The sequence below is a fragment of the Heterocephalus glaber genome, unplaced genomic scaffold (genome assembly GCF_053883595.1).
Source record: "Heterocephalus glaber isolate CG9 unplaced genomic scaffold, H.glaber_assembly_v1.0 deba00001531, whole genome shotgun sequence".
Classification (NCBI taxonomy): Eukaryota; Metazoa; Chordata; class Mammalia; order Rodentia; family Bathyergidae; genus Heterocephalus; species Heterocephalus glaber.
This window is the reverse complement of record NW_028258329.1, coordinates 14,494,570-14,512,300: the sequence shown is the minus strand read 5'-3', so window position 1 is coordinate 14,512,300 and position 17,731 is coordinate 14,494,570. Positions and strand designations below refer to the sequence as shown.

Sequence of the window (17,731 nt, the reverse complement as noted above, 5' to 3'; positions counted from 1 at the left end):
CACCTGGTTTCAAATTCCCCAGCAGAGACCACTCAGTCTTCCCCCTTTGCAAAACTCCATGTATCTGTGTTTCTATTTATATGCACAACAGCTTGCAAATCACCTCTTTCTCCCTTATATTTCTTGGGGGAATCATTACTATTGGTTTATGATGAAGGAGAAAGTATTTTTCCCCTTTGAAAAGAAAGCAACGTGGTGTTTGTTGATTTCAGAGGTGAAAGTTGCTGGAGATCATTTGGCAAATGACAGTCTTGTATTTGTGGATCACAGAATGGCATCGTATATCTGGTTTCAAGTCTCCCAGTGACAGCAGCAGGCAGCTCTGGGGGTGGACCCCTTTGACGCCCGACTCAGGGATTGTCCTTCATGAGCGTGTTGCAGTGATGAGCCATCTGTTTCCAGGATGATTTTAGTAGCTGCTGAGGTGCCTACAAAAATATTTGTACTCAAAGTTTAACTCTCTATACCGTAAGGCAATTTAGGAATAGGAAGACAATGAAGATGCATCTTTTAAAGAAAAATAATCTGCTTCTCGTCACCCAGCATGGTGGCTCTCAGTTTCTGTCTTCTTCTTCTGCCCCCTCAATTCCAGGTCACACCCATGTTAATTGTTTCAGTATCCTCGGGCACAGTTTGAAGGGTGCCGTATGGAGCCTTGGGTATCTGCTGCCCTGGCCTTTGTCAGGCAGGAGTCCAATCTTCTCTTTTGCAGTAATCTATTTGTTATGTGTCTGTCATTGCCAAGTCCTGCTGCCTGCTAATGGGAGACACAGACGAACCTGTCCTCAAAATGCTTATAATCTAGCAGTCACTGCAAGATGATTGGCTGGCAGGACTGCTTTTGGTGGCTTTCTGGGTTCTCTGAAAATGTTGAGATCACTGGAGACTTTTCCTTGCCAAATATGTAGGAGTCATTTTCATTTGGATGGGAAAGTCAAACAGTGGAAAGGAGGAATGTTGAGGAATTCCATCACCCAGTTAGCTGAGCCTGTCAGGTGCCAGCCTGAGATCATATGTGATATTGTGAGATTATATGGGGAAGCTCCCAGGATCACAGCCAAAGCAGCAAGATGTGGACCTGGGGGTGAATCAGCTCTACCTCTCTCCAGGTTTTCGATCTGGGGCAAATTTCTTGGCTCCCTGAGCCCTTGTTACCTACACCCCACCCTTAGCTCTTTGGGATGATTAAAAGATTGTGTGAGAGAAAGCTCCTGACACAGACTACCAACTCGTTAAAGGCTTTCTCTCTTTCCCCATCTTCTCTGTTCCTCTAGGATTTGGAGTGGAGCCCAGAATGGCACAAAATGCTGGATTTTAGCATTAACTATGTTTGCATTCCCGGCAACATTTTAGCTCCCTCTAATTACAAAGTTTAGACATTGCCAAGGTTGAATTAGGGGTGAGACTGGAGAGAAGGAGGAACTAATTACAGAGAAGTGCCACACTGAAGTGGGGTGTGTGTGTCAGGGCAGAGGAGAACCATAGGGCCAATAATATTCAGAGGCTGAGTCCTTTCAGGATAATTAGGAGATGGAGACAGGGATTGAGATGCATGGAGGTGAGTTTAGAAAGTATTATTTCAGGGAAATTCATGGGACTGTTAGATAAATTGTGAGGCCTCTACTAATAATTTCCTTACTGAGCAGTGGGGGAGGGTTCTACAGGCGGAGGGGCTGCAGTTGATGTGTGTGGCCATAACTGGGCAGCAGAGATGTGGAACCCTAACCAAGCAAAGGGCAAGAAGTCAACAGGTCTGACTGCAGAGGGTACCAACTGCCATATCCTAGAAGAAGGGGCAGTTCCAGGGCTGGGTAATGGCAAGGCTGGAGCAAAGGACAAGTTAGTTTCAAGACAGGAAAAATGAATGAAGGCTGAGAACAGAGGCAAATCAAGGCACAAAGACGTAGCCCTTGGGGCCTGGCACTGCACTCAGACCTGCAGTTCTGGTATGTGGGGGGCTGATCCCGAGGACTCCTTGGTCTTCCAGGCTTCTTTCTCCCATAGATCTGTATCCACAGAGTTTCTCGAGTCTTTTAAGAAAAGATCCAAATTTTCAGCCAGTGCACCCTATTGGAACAATAAATCATTGTGCCATCTTGGGATTTTTGCTTTTGGAGCATGCATCTAATATTCCAGTGATCCAGATGATACAGAATATCTTACGTGCAAAGAGAGGAGCCTTTCCTTACAGAAAGACTATCATTGTTTGGGTCAGCAAAATGTCTATTCATTGCAGTACAAGGGATGTGACAGAGGGAACTTGTTACATTCTCCTGGGCATCCCTAACACTGGCGCAGGATCTACATGTGCCCCTCAGGATAGATGGATGCCTGCAATGGTGGAAACTGAGGAAGGCCATTCCCCTAGAGAGGGGCTTCTGGAAAGGGAGACAGTGAAGCTGAGAGGTAATGTGTGCACTGTTCTGCCAGGATCCTTCATGGCAAGATCAAGGACAGTGGTTGGAAGGTCTAGAGAAGCCATTAAGATATCCAGTTAGGCTGTGTGGATGGGGCCAATGGCACTGGGGTAAGAGGTGCACTAAAGCAGCATTGGTGGACTGGACTAGATAGCTTGTCTTACTCTTACTTCTCGGGCATCACTCAGAGTTTAGAAGTGAGTGGGGCCAGCAGACAAAATCTGCCAGCCACACGAGAAGATCACTCCTTGGACCCGCTCTTCCCTGATCATTTTTTTTTTTGGTACCGGGGATCAAACTCGGGTCCTTGTGCTTATGGGGCAGGCGGCAGAACCACTGAGCTAAATCCCTGGCCCTTCCTCCCTGATCATTTGATGATGGTCATGGCACTCTTCAAGGTTACGCTCAATTCTACTATTGGCTTAGTGCTTTCACCTATTTGCTCCTTAGTTTTAAGACAGGCTTTCTACCTGTAGAATTGTTTTTGAATCAACTGTATTTTGAGAAGAAGAAGAAAAAACCCCTGTGTTTGAAATGCTCAGCAGGTTATAATAGCTCTTCTTTGCTTGGGGAGATTGAAGTCCACCAAAACAAGACCTAGCATACACACTCTGTTAGATAAGCCCCGTCGTGTCCAAGGACCCTCTAGGTGGATTTGTGCAGCAGCAGAGGCTTCCATTTCAATAGCTCTAAGAGCTTCAACAGCTATTGAGAGCTAATAGCTCTCACTTTTCTTTCCAAAGAACTTTTACTTCTTAGGAAAAACAAAAGCAGGACTAATGTCTTGCTCTCCCAAACTTGCCTCCTTTCTTCCTCTGGCTGAGCCCACTATCTATCTGTGCTGATTTCATTTGCGAGCACTAGAGTGTCAGTTGGCTGACACTTTCTGTTTTCATTGAAAGACCTTTCCAGCTTGGCCCTGACTTCCCTGCCACCAGTGCATGTAGCTGTCCTCCCCAAGTCCCCTTGGCCCCTGCTGGACTCACTAGCCCTCTGGCAGATAATTTGTTAAGATCCACTGTGTGATTCTGTCACTCTTAGAGCTTACGTATGGTGTAGATGTTCCTAAGTGATCATACACGGATCTGTCCAGTTGTTGTTCACAGTAAATACACTTTGCTGGGTGTACTTGATTATGAGCTACAGCAGAGTTGTGGAGGAGTGTTTTGGTAGAGAGGGAAGGCTAACATCTCAAGGCTGTGGGCACCAAGCTGTCTGGCAGGCATAGCCACTCATGCACATTTACTGTTTTCTTTAGCCCTTGTTAGCATCTAAGTGGTATCTATCTAGCACCTGGAGATTCAATAAGGATGCCAGGGAGGCGTCTTGGTATAGGAGGAGAGTTTGAACCTTGACTTTTGAATTTACTAGCTGCATGACCTTGGCAAGAGAATGAACTTCTCTGAGTCTAGTTATCTCATCTATAAAACAGAGAAGTAAAGGCATCTATCTGCTAGTGCTGTGAAGTTGAAGCTAGATGATAAACTCAACTCAGAAAATGATATTTTCTGTCCACCTTGATGGCAGCATTTCCTGCCTGGGGGGTGTTTGCAAACTTCTATAATCCATGTGTACTCCTCAAGTTTTTTACCTTATCTCTGGCAAAGATCATTTATCACTTGCATTTCTCTTAATTACTTACTTTTAAAAATATAAAGTCACTTTTACTAACTAATATCTTTATTTAGGAAAGAAAGTATGTCACTCCCATAAATACAAAAGCAAACACAGTGGATGGCAGGTGTGCTGGTGCATGCCTGTAATCCTAGCACTGATACAGGAGAATCACCGAGAGTTTGAGGCTAACTTGGTCTCACAGTGAGTTGAAGACCAGACTGAACTGCATAGCAAGACCCTGTCTCAAAAAACCAACCAACCAACCAACCAACCAGCCAACCAACCAACCAACCATAACAACAGCAGCAACAATAACAACAAAAAATAGACACAAATATAGTGGAAACAGTACAATGTTATGCTACTGTCTATAAGCCAGTGTTCCTTTTAAAGGCTCTGAACATTTAAATGTTTCCACTTCATTAAAAAGGACAGTTAGCATGTTAGAAAGGAGGTGGGAGAGCCATGCTAGACTCTCAAAAGGACGTTTTCCTTAAGTCATATGGGGTCGAAAGAACATTGAACACGGGATGACTTTCTTCTTTGTTATTTGGTGTTATTTAATGGTGCATTCGAATACCTTTTGAAATTATGTCAGGTATCAGGAAAAGCAGCATCTTCACTTTGGGAAACACTCATCTTGGAATCAGTCATTTGGGAACAAAATAGCAGTAGGTGACTGCAGGATGGAGTCACTAGATAAAAATGCTGGCAGAGCCAGTGGAGGGAGGTGAAGGCGGAGATTCAGGGCAGGGCTCTTGTAGAGTGTTGGTGCTAAAGACTCAAAGGATCTCACCTGGGAAGGCTGCAGATTTATAGCTTACAGGGTGAAGTTTAGGCTGTTATTGTCCCTTTGGCGTTGCTGCAGAAGTTAATGAATGTATAGAAAGGCATATTGCGATACGCATATGTATAGAATCATGGCTATTTTTGTTGAGCTCTTTCTTGGTGACAGGAACTGCACCAAACATTTTGAAAATATTAACTCATTTAATTCTCATAACATCTCAGTGAATAGAAATCCATATCCTCCTCATTTCACACACGAAGAAACCTTAAACACAGTAGCCTTAAATTGTTTTTTTTTTTTTTTTTTTTTTTTTGGTACCGGGGATCGAACTCAGGTCCTTGCGCTTTTCTGTTGTTTTTTCTTTATGGAATAAAATCAAAGGTGGCAACATGTACATTTCTGGTCTTTCTTAGGCTCCCTTCCGCTTCATGTTAGACCACTTATGGAAGCGATCATCCAAACAATAGGTTGCCTGGCTCCTGGTTCATCGCTGTAGCCACACTGGCTTTCCTCTCTGCTACTCAGTGCGGCTCTCAGCAGCAATCCTGCCACATCTGCTGGCAGTTCTGTTTGAGCAAAGAGGCTCTGCTCAGTGACTCCTGATTCTGTTATAGGGTGTACTGCAGACTGGGACCCTAGTTGCTGATCCAGGGTGTCTGGGGCAAATGGGCTCCACAGGCATCCTGTGCCTGTCCCACACCCAGAGTGTTGTGGGCAAGAGGGGGCAGGTTCTGCCTGCTCTCAGGGACTCATGCTCGTCTTTCTGTGGTCCCTCTCTTTGTGGTTTGCTCTATAAAGTGAAGCACCAGTCCCCCTGCCCTCCCTTCCTGCCCTGCTCCTAGCAGGACCTAGCTATCCAAAGACTTGGATACGTCTCGGCCCTGCCTTTGAATCCCAAGGAAACTGCTCATTGCTTCCCGCAGTAAGAGAATTTAGGTTAGAGGTGCCTCACTTTAAATGAGCAGAAGAATTACCTGGGGAGCTGGCTAGTAAAGCAAATTCCTGCCCCCCTTTTTTTAGCAGGGTTGGAATGGGATATGGGAGCCAGCATTTTAGTACCAGCAGGTCACTCTGCTGAAGGTATTTGAGGACCAGATAGTACAAAACACTGTCAAAACAGTGCAAAACATTCTATAATGTTTATATAATATAATGGATAGTATTCACCTAGCATTTTCACCTAGGGTTATAGTGTGACCATTTCCTTTTCCCCCTAAAAGTCCTTAAAAACAATTATAGCACCATAATATTTAGCTGTATAAATACATCAAGATTTAATTATCTAGTCCCTATTTTTGAACATATGGGTTGTTTTCAAGGTTTGATATTAAAAACAATTTTATGGTTAATGTACTTATACATAAACTGTTGTCCTGCTTTTTAATTTTAAAACTAAGCATCATTTTCAAAATTCAAACTGAGGCTGACATTACTTTCAAGGATTTGCTATTAATTTATTTGTTGTTATTTTTCTTTCTCGAGGCTCCCTTAAAATCTAGGTGTTTGGTTCTTGTTTAATAACCAATTGTTTCTCACACCTTGGAAACCAGCTGTCTGTTTCTAACACAATAGAAAATGGGCGATTTAGCTAGGAACACAGAAGTGCTTTTAATAAAATACTAGTGAACCAAAGTTGTAAGTGGGGCGAGGACGTCAGTGATTGTTGGAAACCTCACCAAATGCCATCTCCTATTACAGGCCAGACAAATCCTGGTATTTTCAGCCTACGATTGATGGAATTTACCCTAGAAATATCAAAGTGGTGTATTTCAGGAAGCATCACAGGTGGTTAAAACATATTTTCCGGTCAGAAGTTGATAACACATAATTCAAGCTTTTCTTAGCACGCTGCGCCCCTGCCATCTCAGCTGGGAACTTGGGTGTTAAGAGAAATGCAGAGAGTAAATGTTTCCCGGTGAATAGTTCTTCTAGATGCCAGCTCATTTGACCTTTTTGTATTATTTTTATTTTTTAAATGAAAGTAAAGCACAGCACTGAACTAGCTGGTCTATTTACAGTAAGGCAGGGCACGCTGGCTCCTGGACCCTTTTTGACTTGTTTTCAATTAGGCACCAAGTAACTATTAACATTCCTCATTGAGCAACGTGTGCAAGGGTCTTCTGGGTTTAGATTCTGAGACTGATTCTGGAGATTCAAAAATAAGTAAAATGCAGTGCTTTAGCTATCCTTAAGTTCTCAATTTCCTCACAGTCTTCTGGCAGAGAGAGAGAGAGAGAGAGAGAGAGAGAGAGAGAGGGAGGGAGGGAGGGAGGGAGGGAGAGAAAGAGACCAACACATTTTTTTAAAAAAGGTTATTCAGTTGGTAAATGTTGCTCTTGATTCCGCAGAGACACTATCCTCAATATTAAAATAATGATGTTATGTATTTCTTAGATGGCTACAAGTATTTCCACAGATACATAAGAAAGAAAATATTGAGTCCAATGGCTGGACAGGGCCTTAGAAGTCCCCCAGGATAGTGCTCGTTTGAGATGAGGGGCTGGAGCCTCAGAAGACGAGTGACTTCTGCAGAGCTCCTCAGTGTCTTAGATCAGGCTGGATTAGGACCAGAGTTCAGGTCCTGTATTCGGCGGTCCAGTGGTTTTTCTCTTGTCCCTTGGCCCTCTGTGAATAGTCAGTATTGAATGACTTCTCAGTTAGGATGGAACTCAAGCAAGAGGTAGTGTAGGGGTGCTAGAGATTTCTCATCCATTGCTAGCTTCATGGCTGGAACCCCTACAACAAAAGGCAGATTAACTGGAGAAAAGCATCCACATTTTGCACGACATAGGAGCCTTCGGAAAGGAAGAATTGAAGAAATGGGGGACCTGAGTATTTTAATGGATAGCTGTGCAGAAGTATGAGTGGCACAGGAAAAAGAATGATCTATGGTAATAAGTCTATGTTGAGATTCTTCTCCGTGTCCTCATGTCTTCAGAGATAATGACGTTCCATTCTTCTGGTCCTAGGGTGAGCACCTGTGCAATGCAGACCTTTATGACCTCCTGGAGAGGAAGGTCAGAGGACTCTGCTATGACTCGCTTCAGGGGAGACTGGTGAAATGAAAGTCAGAGACTTTCTTGCTTCTGCTGTTTTTTCTTTGGGGTGCTAAGGTGCCACATTTGGGGGGTCATGTCTTGAACCCCATCAGTGTCTCCTGAGCTGTCACATATGGACATCTCATTAGTACCCATTGCAGTTTGTGGACTTGTATATTTCTTGTTCATGTAAAACAGATTACAGTGGAGGGGTAGGGGAAAGGAAAGAAGGAAATGGAATTAATATGAGAAAATGAAAAAATGGAAACAAAGTCTCTGTAAATAGGGAGGGATGGAGGGCTTGAAGGAAGGGAGGGCAGGGGAAGGGGGAAAATAAGAACCAAGAGAGATTATGTAAAGATGCACATTTCCAATGGTGAATGTCATTATATTGTATACCTAAAATGTAACAACAAAATAAAAAAAACCCCACATTACAGTGAGGTTGTCAAATAACATTTTCTAAGGCTTTACGGCAGGCCCCCTCAAGTTCCCACCAATAGTTTCAGGAGCACACGAGAGTATCTAGTCCCTGTGAGCCTCTCTTTCCCTTCTGCCCTGACTCACTGGGACGACTCTCTCATCCAGGCCAATTCCAGCTGTAGATACAACAGCTACTCACTCTTGCCCATGAGGACCTCCCCAGTGCTCAGGTCTGCAGCGATGAGTGCTGCGGATGCTGATAATGTTGCTAGGGGCCTCCCTTCTGTTATTGCCCGCACCAGAGTCATGCATTCTGGGCTCTTGATACACCATCAAGGATTGGCTGTATCTGGGGAAAAGCTTCACAGCTTCCCCTTTCCCAGCTGTGACTCACTGGGCCGTGACCAGGCTGTGTTCCCTAGTGCTGTCTTCCAACAGGTAGCTCTTGGTCTCTCACACAGGTAGACCTTAGGATGCGGGTCCTGGGATGAATAAAACATAGACTCCAGCTACAAGCCAGCACTTAGCCATGCAAGCACCTGTATTCGTGCACCTTAACGGCTGTCAAGGAAGAAGAGGCCCATGAATGTGGGACACACTGCTTTTAACAAATAGATTATTTTGATGGTGGTGGTAAGGCTGTAGCTTTATTGATGTATGGCTTATGTGCCACAAAATCCACCCATTTTGAGTATACAGTTAAATAATTTTTAGTGAAGGTACCTAGTTGTATAGAGTTCTCATCTTTATTCCCCCCCCAGTTTCCTCAAGTTTATTTATAGTCAATACCTCCTCATATCAACGGCCCCAGGCAACCACTGATCTGTTTTTTCTCATCATGGGTTGCTTATTCTGGACACTTCATATAAGTGGAATCATATATGTCTTTTGTATTTAGCTTAGTATTCTTCAGAGTTGTAGTGTGTATCAGTACTGTGCTCTTTTTCATTGCCAGTTAGTATTCCATCAGTGCATAGATATACCACATTTGGTTTATGCCTGCACTGGTTGATGGACATCTATACTGTTCCTAGCTTGGGGCTGTTGTAGGTGATGTTGCTGTTAACATTCATGTACAAGTTTTTGTTTGGGCATATGTTTTTATTTATCTTGGGTAGATTTTTGGAATGGAATTGCTGGATTATTTGTTAAGTGTATGCTTACCATTTTAAGAACCTGCCAAACTGTTTTCCATAGTGGCTGATCCATTTTACATTCCCACCAGCACTTTCTGACTGTTCTAGTTCATCACATCCCAACCAACCCTTGCTACTCTCTTGTCTATTAAGTATGGTTGTACTGATGGGTGTGTGGTAATATCTCATTGTGGTGTTAAATAGGATTTGTTCTGGTCTTCTCATAGCTGTTAATATAATAATGTGCTTTGTGAATTGCCAAGACAATGGTAAATAAAGTATGTAATCTTTCCCTAATTTATTTGCTCCTGGAATCCTTCATGTCTCTTAGATTAGCAAGGTCTAGTGTTGTGCAGAACAGATTTTAGGCAGCATTATATCATTTGATTATAGTATTTTAACTGTGTTCTTGATGATTAATTATGAATGTTTATTGCACAATGATTCTGAATCAATCAGCATAGTTGCGGAAGTTAATAGATTGTAGAAGTTAAAGGAAAACACTGAAGAGATTAGCACTAGGATATTTTTGAGAGGTGGCAGTTTTCATGAGAAACTAAATGTCAGTTTGTTCTTCTCTGCACTTGGTTCCCGAGCTCTGCCCAGATGGGCCCCAAATCTCATGGGGAGTGAGGCTGAGCTCAAGCTGAGAGCCCGGGTACATTTTAATTGCTGATACTGAGATAATAATCATAATGACAATGATACAAATAAGATCAAATAAATTCACATTGGTCATGTCGGTGCCTGCTGGGTCCTGTGCTGATTATCTTACTGAACCCTCATAATGACTCTATGGCATGGAAACTGTTATTACAGTATCTGTAATCAGTATTATTACATATTGTAGATGGGGAGATTGGAGGCACAGAGTGGTTAATAGCTTGCACACAGTAAATGAAGTGGCAGAATCAGTATTTGAACCCAGAGCCCTCTGACACTAGGGCCTTTTTTACATATCCCACTGCCACACCAAATGGGTCAATCTGAGAGAATATTTTTGTGTCTTAATTACACAGAAATGATAAGGTGCTGAGAAAATTTCCAGTTCAGAATTCGGCTACTTGGAGTAATGATTGTTTTGGTCACCCTGGCCACCTCCTTGTCACCGATGTGACATGTCCCTCTTGCTCTTCATGAGCCTGTCTGTCCTTCCAGCTCCGTGCTCTCCGGCCTGTGATGAGCGCTCTGTTGTCCACTTCTCCCAGCCCTTTTCTGCCCTTGGATGTCCCATCTTCTCCTAGGTTGCAGTCCCAGCAGGTCCCTGCGCACATTGGTCTTCCATGCCCCTGAAACTCCCGGAAGAACCTCCCGCCTGTGCCTCTGGGTCACTTGTATAACTCTGTCAGCCTCAGTCTTGTTTCCTTAGACATGGGGTAATACTGGTCCTGCCTCATAGATTGTTGTACAGATGAAAAGAGGTAAAGCACATGATAAGCTTAGCCTAGAAGCTGGCACAAAGACACAAGGGGAGCACAGCACTCAACAGATGAGAGGTGAGAACATTATTAATAATTCAGATTGTAAATTTATTACTACATGATGCTTTGTGTTGTTGTCATCTGATTTTCTCACGAGAGGTGAACTCTTGAGGATGGGGATCAAGCCATGTGATATGTACTATGATGCCTTATGCACCACACATCCTGGGAAGTGTTTGATGAGAATGTGCAAACAACCCGAACCCAAGCTTGGAAGCTCCATAGTGAGCTTAGATCTGCTGGCAAGTCAGCAAGTGACCTTGCCTTACTTCCTCAGAGTCTCAGTTTTTGTAGCAGCTGTGAAATTTTGCTTGTGCAGGACTCCAGATCCAAGCCCTGATGTTGACTTTGTGTCAGTTTGGGCAGATTCATTTATCCTCCTGTCCTCAATGTCTCTGTCTATGAAATGGAGCAAATAATCTTATGAGAAGGAACAAAGCAGGCTTGTAAAGTGCTTCCCTTAGTGCTTGGTTAAAATGATGGTAGTTGCTCTTGTGGTTGTTGTTGATAAACCCTAGGCTTGTTTTATGTGTCCATTTCCTGGGGCTGTTGTATCAGATGCTAGATATTGAATGGTTCAAACAAAAGAATTCTGTTGTTTCTCAGGTCTGGAGGCTGAAAGTCCATAATCGAAGTGTTAGCAGGTTAGTTCCTTCTGAGGACTGTGAAGGAGAATCTGTCCCAGGCCCATCTTCCAGCTGCTGATCACCGTAAGCCTTCCTTGGCTTATAGAGGACATTCTCCTTAGGTCTCTCCATTGTTTTCCCCTCTGTGCCCACATTTCCCATTTGTATAAGGATACAGTCAAACTGGATTAGCACCCACCATAATAACCTCATCTTAATTGGATCTCCTCTGTAAAGATCCCATTTCCTAATAAGACCACATTCTGAGGTCCTGGGGCTTAGGGCTTCCACACATCTTCCCGGAGGGACACACTTTGACCCACAGTATTGCAAATGATTCATCCTGTGCTGAAAAAATAACTTGATATTTCTCAATAAAATAGAAATAAAACAATAAAAGCACTTGACAGTGATGCCCCTTTACTCCACTGCACTTGACATTCATGGCAGTTCATTTAACTGGATCAGTCCAGTGGGATTAGTGTTGACAAAGATCGGCTTCTTTCCACAGAGCAAATCCTAGAAACTGCCCAACGTGGTATTTCCTACATGTGCTTTTGGAATTGCAAATCTATCATTTCTGGCTCATGACATTTTTGCAGGGCCCCCAGAATGGAAATAACCTAGCAGATCTCAGGCAGTTGGCATTCTTTCTCCATTTTTTTATAGCACTCTGAAAACTCTCATGCTCTTTACATGTGATTTATATTCCTCCTGTGGTCCCTAAATACATGTAATAAAAACAGATTTAGAATATTAATCTGATGTGGTTCAGAACAGCATGGTCTAATATAAATTTATTTACTGGGGATGGTAAAGAATCAGAAAGAGTAGAGTAGATATTATTCTTAGCAAATATTTCTAGCTGGCTCCTGCAGCACTGGTTCTCAAACTGCAGTCCCCTGGATTCCCTGAGGTGTTTGTGGAAAATGCATATTTCCAGGCCCCACTCTGTTCAGTGTCTTTGTGGAAGGAGTCCTGGGATTTGCATTTCTAATGAGCCCTGTGCCCTAAGTGGTTCTGGTCTACCCTGTGTTTGAGAATGGCTGTTGTCCGGCATCCTCTCAGAAGGAAAAACATCGTACTGTGGGTTGAGCTGAATCCCAGAGCTGGTGTCTATTCAAGGGGGAGGGTGAGGAGAGCCAGGAGACAGGTGCAGGGCAGAGGGTCCAGCAGCCTTGGCAAGGACAAGCGTATCCAGTCTGTTTGAGGTGACATCTGCTGAGCATAGGGAAAGGATAGTGACTTTCAGGTGCACCAGAGAGGCCTGCAAGTGTTGCTTGCATATGTACCTGTTGGCAGGTGGGTGGAGCTGGGGAGGCCTGTCAGAGGCCTGGCACCTGGGCACAGGTGTGGAGTAAGGGGGAGGGAGAAGCCTGCTCTCTATCCTAGGGGGGCTAATAGGATAGAGTGAGGTGGAGCCTCAGGGCCACTTGGGGAGTGGTGTGCAAATTCAGATTTCTGAGCTCCAACCAGCCTTTCTGTGAGCTTTGGGAATCCATATTGTTAAAGCTCCCAGGTGAGAGAAGATGACAGTCTCTTCGGACAGCATTTGGAAAGTATAGTGCAAAGCCTGCAAAGAACAGCTTTAGGACCAATGGACCAGTGGACCTTGCAATGAATTCTAGCTCCACAGCCTTGATTGGATTGCTAATCCGTTCCAAGCCACAGAATGTGTAGGCACACATTCCTTTCCTCTTTTCTTTCTTTTTTCCTTTTCCCTCTTCTTCCTTCTTTTTCTTTCTTGTCTTTCCTGCTCCTCCCTCCTTCCCTTCCTTTTCCTTCCTCTCTTTCTCCCTCCCTTCCCCTTCTCTCTTGTACTGACACTTATGGAGGAATGTGACACATATAGCAGACTATGTAGTACCTAGCAGGCATCATTAAAGGGTGGTTCCAGTCCTTGTGAGCTTTGAAATTCTAGGAAGACAGTTAGGACAGGGCATCAGCCTGTTGGGCATAGGACTCAATAGAAAGAACCAGTGATCAGAATTGGGATATAGACAGGGCCTTGGCCCTTGACCATTCTGGTTCCTGGTTTCCAAAATTGAGAGGAAAACCAACTATAATGTTTTTTTTGTATCACCTTGTGAGTTAAGTACTGTTGTCATCCCCATCTTACAGATGAGAAAATTGGGGCTTGGAAAGACATATGCATGGCCATCTGGCCATTATGCAGCAGAATCAAAAAATTTCATGCCCAAGCAACTTGGTTCTGGGTTTTCAACCCGGTATATTTGCCAATTTAAGCCAAGTACAATGTTGAGTCTCAAAAGCAAGCTGGGCTTCGGGAAAACCTATCCTGAATATTTCTTTGCTGTACATTTCTAGATGTCAAATTATATAGCCACTTCCTAACAAAGTTAGAAAGGCTGGCATTTTCATAGCAGAAATTGGTTATAATAAACCTCCACAGTAAGGCTTGATTAAGTTCTAAGAGGACATCTGTGACACTAAATTTTCTTCTTTCAAAAATCCCTTGACCACTTTATGTTTCATTGATGCATATGAGCTGACCCTCTGCTGGGTTAATCACAGCTCAGAGGCCCTCTCTGACCATGGTTCCTTTTCCCTCTCACTCATTCAACCCCCATTCACCTGCTATGAATTTGACTTTCTTTTCCCCTTTTTTTTTTGCTGGGGGTTGAATTTGGGTCCTTGCGCTTGCGCAGCAGGTGGCGAAACCACTGAGCTAAATCCCCAGACCTGAATTTGAATTTCTAATCAAGATTTCCTCCACCTTACAGATGAAGCAATGGAATTGCTAAATATGTTTGTTTACTTCTGAAGTATTTTTTCAGAATTCTGTAACATTCTTCTCTTTTCTCTCTACTTTCAGGTCATAACCTTCAGTAGCAGACAAATCAGGCCAGCAAGCAAGCTGCTAAGTCTGCTTGTGCCTTATCAAAGAGAGCAGCTGGACCCATTTTTAATCAGTGCTTCCTAACTCAATATCTCTGGGTTACTGAAGGAGACCAGACAGACCAGTGTTTGAAAATTTCCAAAGACTTCTATAGACACTGAATGCAAAGGGAAAGGATACCCAGGTTGTCTTTGTACACATCTGGCTGATTTAAGAAAAAAAGAGAGAGCGAACAGGTGTGACTTTCACTTAGAAAGTCACATGAACATATTCTACCTTGAGACCATATAATGGGTGATGGTTATCGGAACAGCCCAAACCTCTATCGCGGAGCAAGGGATATAGCCCGAGAGGCGACCAGGCAATCCCGGAACCAAGGAATGGATGAGTACAAGTATCAGGACAACTATGAGGGCTATGCCCCCAGTGATGGCTATTACCGGGGCAATGAGTCCAACCCAGAGGAAGATGCGCAGAGTGATGTTACAGAAGGCCATGATGAGGAGGATGAGATCTATGAGGGCGAGTACCAGGGCATCCCCCATCCAGATGATGTCAAAGCCAAACAGACCAAGATGGCGCCCTCTAGGGCAGATGGGCTTCGAGGCCAGGCAGACCTGATGGCTCAGAGGATGGAAGATGAGGAGCAGTTGGCCCACCAGTATGAGACCATAATTGACGAATGTGGCCATGGGCGCTTCCAGTGGATTCTCTTCTTTGTCTTGGGTTTAGCCCTGATGGCTGATGGGGTAGAGGTGTTCGTGGTGAGTTTTGCCCTGCCTAGTGCAGAGAAAGACATGTGTCTGTCCAGTTCCAAGAAAGGAATGCTTGGTAAGTGGAAATTTCCAATGTTCATTTTCCCTGTGGCATTAAAAATATGAAAGGGAAGGAGAAATTAAAAAGAAACATATATATATATATATTCACTGTTTGACACTTTAAATATACGACCGTGTTTCTGCAAAGTTATCTTTTATACTCATTTTGCCATTAAGGTATTTTTATCATGGAGAAATCAATGAATTGGCTGAAGTTTACATGGCTAGTAACCACAAGAGCTTGGTTTTCTACTAGTTCTAATGTTGGACTCTTGAGCTCTTAGTTCATTTTCCAAACCTTATTGCATTCTTGAGAGTCAGATTTCTGTCTTCACATTAAGCCATCTTCATTTCTAAAGAGAAATACATTTTGAGAATGGAAAGCCAGAGGTCTTTTCTATTGAGTCCTTTCGTCTGTGTCTTTCCAGAAGCCAGTGGCTTCTGCTCTGGCTTCCCTTGCATCTAAGTGTTGGTGGCCGAGTGCCACATGACTTGGGGATGAGTGATGGGCTAGAACCACCAGGGAGCCCCCGCAGTCTGCTGGGAACCATACTGTGAAGCACAGATGGATTCTGCAGGATAGAAGACCAGCTTTGCAAGTCAGTTATGAGACTAGCACTGTCAGAGCCAAGCCTCTCACATAAGGGCTGGAAGCAGAGAGAATGTGTGAAGTTAGAAAGATACTGGGCACAAATTGTGTGCTGTAGAAGAGATTTGGCATAATACAGACAGGGATTTATCTTGATCACCAAATGTCCTGAAAAACACTACTACTCTAAGTTTAGAGTCAATACACTTTGGAGTTCAGCAAACACTAAGTTACTGATAAATTTCTATTAATCAGGTTCTCACTGTGACCAAGAATACTTCCCACCCTTAAGAGCTCAAAATCTATCTAGGAACTTAACTCATTCATTCTTCAAATAGATACTTACTTCTTGTCTACAGTGTGCTCAGGCCTGGGGAGAAAATAACCCTTATTTCTCAAAGAATTTATAGCAGGACCAGCAGGCATTCACAAATACAGAGAATTATTTAATTACTGTAGGGATAAGCAGTGTGAAATACCTTGTGGGATTCTGAGCCTCAGGATTTGTTTAGAACAGGAGTTGGCAAACATTTCTGTAAAGGTTTGCATAGTAAATATTTTAGGTTTTGCAGCCCAGCTACTCAAGTCCTCTGTTACAGCTAATCAAGTCTGCCTCTAGCACAGTGCATCCTAGACAGTGTGGAAAGAAGTGCGTGTTACTGTGTTCCAACAAAACCTTGTTTACAAAAACAGGCAGGTGGCCTGTGAGCTGTAGTTTTCCAGCCCCTGATTTAGAGCCACTATAAATAAGATTGGAATATGAAGTTTCCCTAGGGGTTTTAAAAATTGTCTTTTATACATTCATGGTTAACTAAAGGACTGTTTAAAATGATTAGATCTGTGTTAGATATACCTAAAAGAGATTGAGTACATACATAAGAGATGACTTGAGAACAGAAACCTTTTAAAAATTACTTTTATTTTTTTGGTACCGGGGACTGAATCCACTGATCAACAACCCCAATCCTTTTAATACTTTTTATTTTGAGAATGGGTCTTCATAAGTTAGTTGCTAAGTTACCCAGGCTGGGCTCAAACTTGTGATCCTTCTGCTTCAGCTTCCCAGAGGGCTGGGATTATAGGCTTGTCCCCTCATACTCAGCCTTAACCACAGCTTTTTAAACACTAGAATATATATACTACTTTCTAGTTGGCCTGAGGGTTGAATAGTAGATTTTTTTTGAAAAGGGCAAACAAATCTTTGAAATTAAACCAGAACATCCCTAATTGAAGATCTAAGCATTTCTAAGATATTGATTTATTTTATAACATTCCCGACTGAAACTTGGGTCTTTGTTAGTCCAAATTGGCAGTGTCAGTAATGATTTCATGCCCTGCTGGTCTCTGGTACCACAGGGCCTGGCAACCTCATTAACAGAACTGCAGTGTGATTGCAGCTCCTGCTAGCTCCTGGGGCAAATGCTGGGAGTCAAGAGAAAGTGCTCCTGACCTAGAGAGCCCATGTTTGTGCAATTTTGCCCTCAGCGTTTACTAAGAAGATGTTATGACTCAGCCCAAGAAGAGCAGACAGACTTCTGGTGCGGAGACGAACTTCCTGTTCACGTATGGGACCCCTTTGTGGTCAAGAAAATGTGTGTCTAAATTCATGCAGGGTGGTGTGTGACTTGAGGGGTTCTGAAGCCAGAATTCCCACATTCTATCACACATAACCTTCAGAAACACCTTGGGCTTAGGCAAGTGAGGAAATAGATGCAGAGAGCCTTATCTAAGGTCACAAGGAGTTTTGTATGATCCCAAGTCTGATTTCAAAGTCTGTGTTTCTTTTGGTACAGCACACTCCCTTCTGTCATGTATGGTTAGTGGAAAAGAGGTCATATGTTCAGGCTTCTCCCATGCCATCAAGCAGATGGCTGGAACACCATAGATTGTTCACAGCGGAAAGGGAGTGTGGCACAGGGAGTAATAGTTTGGGCAT

At 43.4% G+C, this 17,731-nt stretch overlaps 1 protein-coding gene across 5 annotated transcripts in view; it reads left to right on the top strand.

Moving 5' to 3' along the window:
* Sv2b (synaptic vesicle glycoprotein 2B) overlaps positions 1-17,731 on the top strand; it is a 190,797-nt gene that overhangs the window by 97,075 nt on the left and 75,991 nt on the right. For all 5 annotated transcript variants that reach the window (XM_004852727.4, XM_021264784.2, XM_087188358.1 and 2 more), the window contains one exon: positions 14,365-15,219. In XM_004852727.4, the coding sequence (XP_004852784.1) occupies positions 14,679-15,219 (541 nt within the window). In that variant the 5' untranslated portion in view covers positions 14,365-14,678. The remainder of the gene's footprint in view (positions 1-14,364; positions 15,220-17,731) is intronic.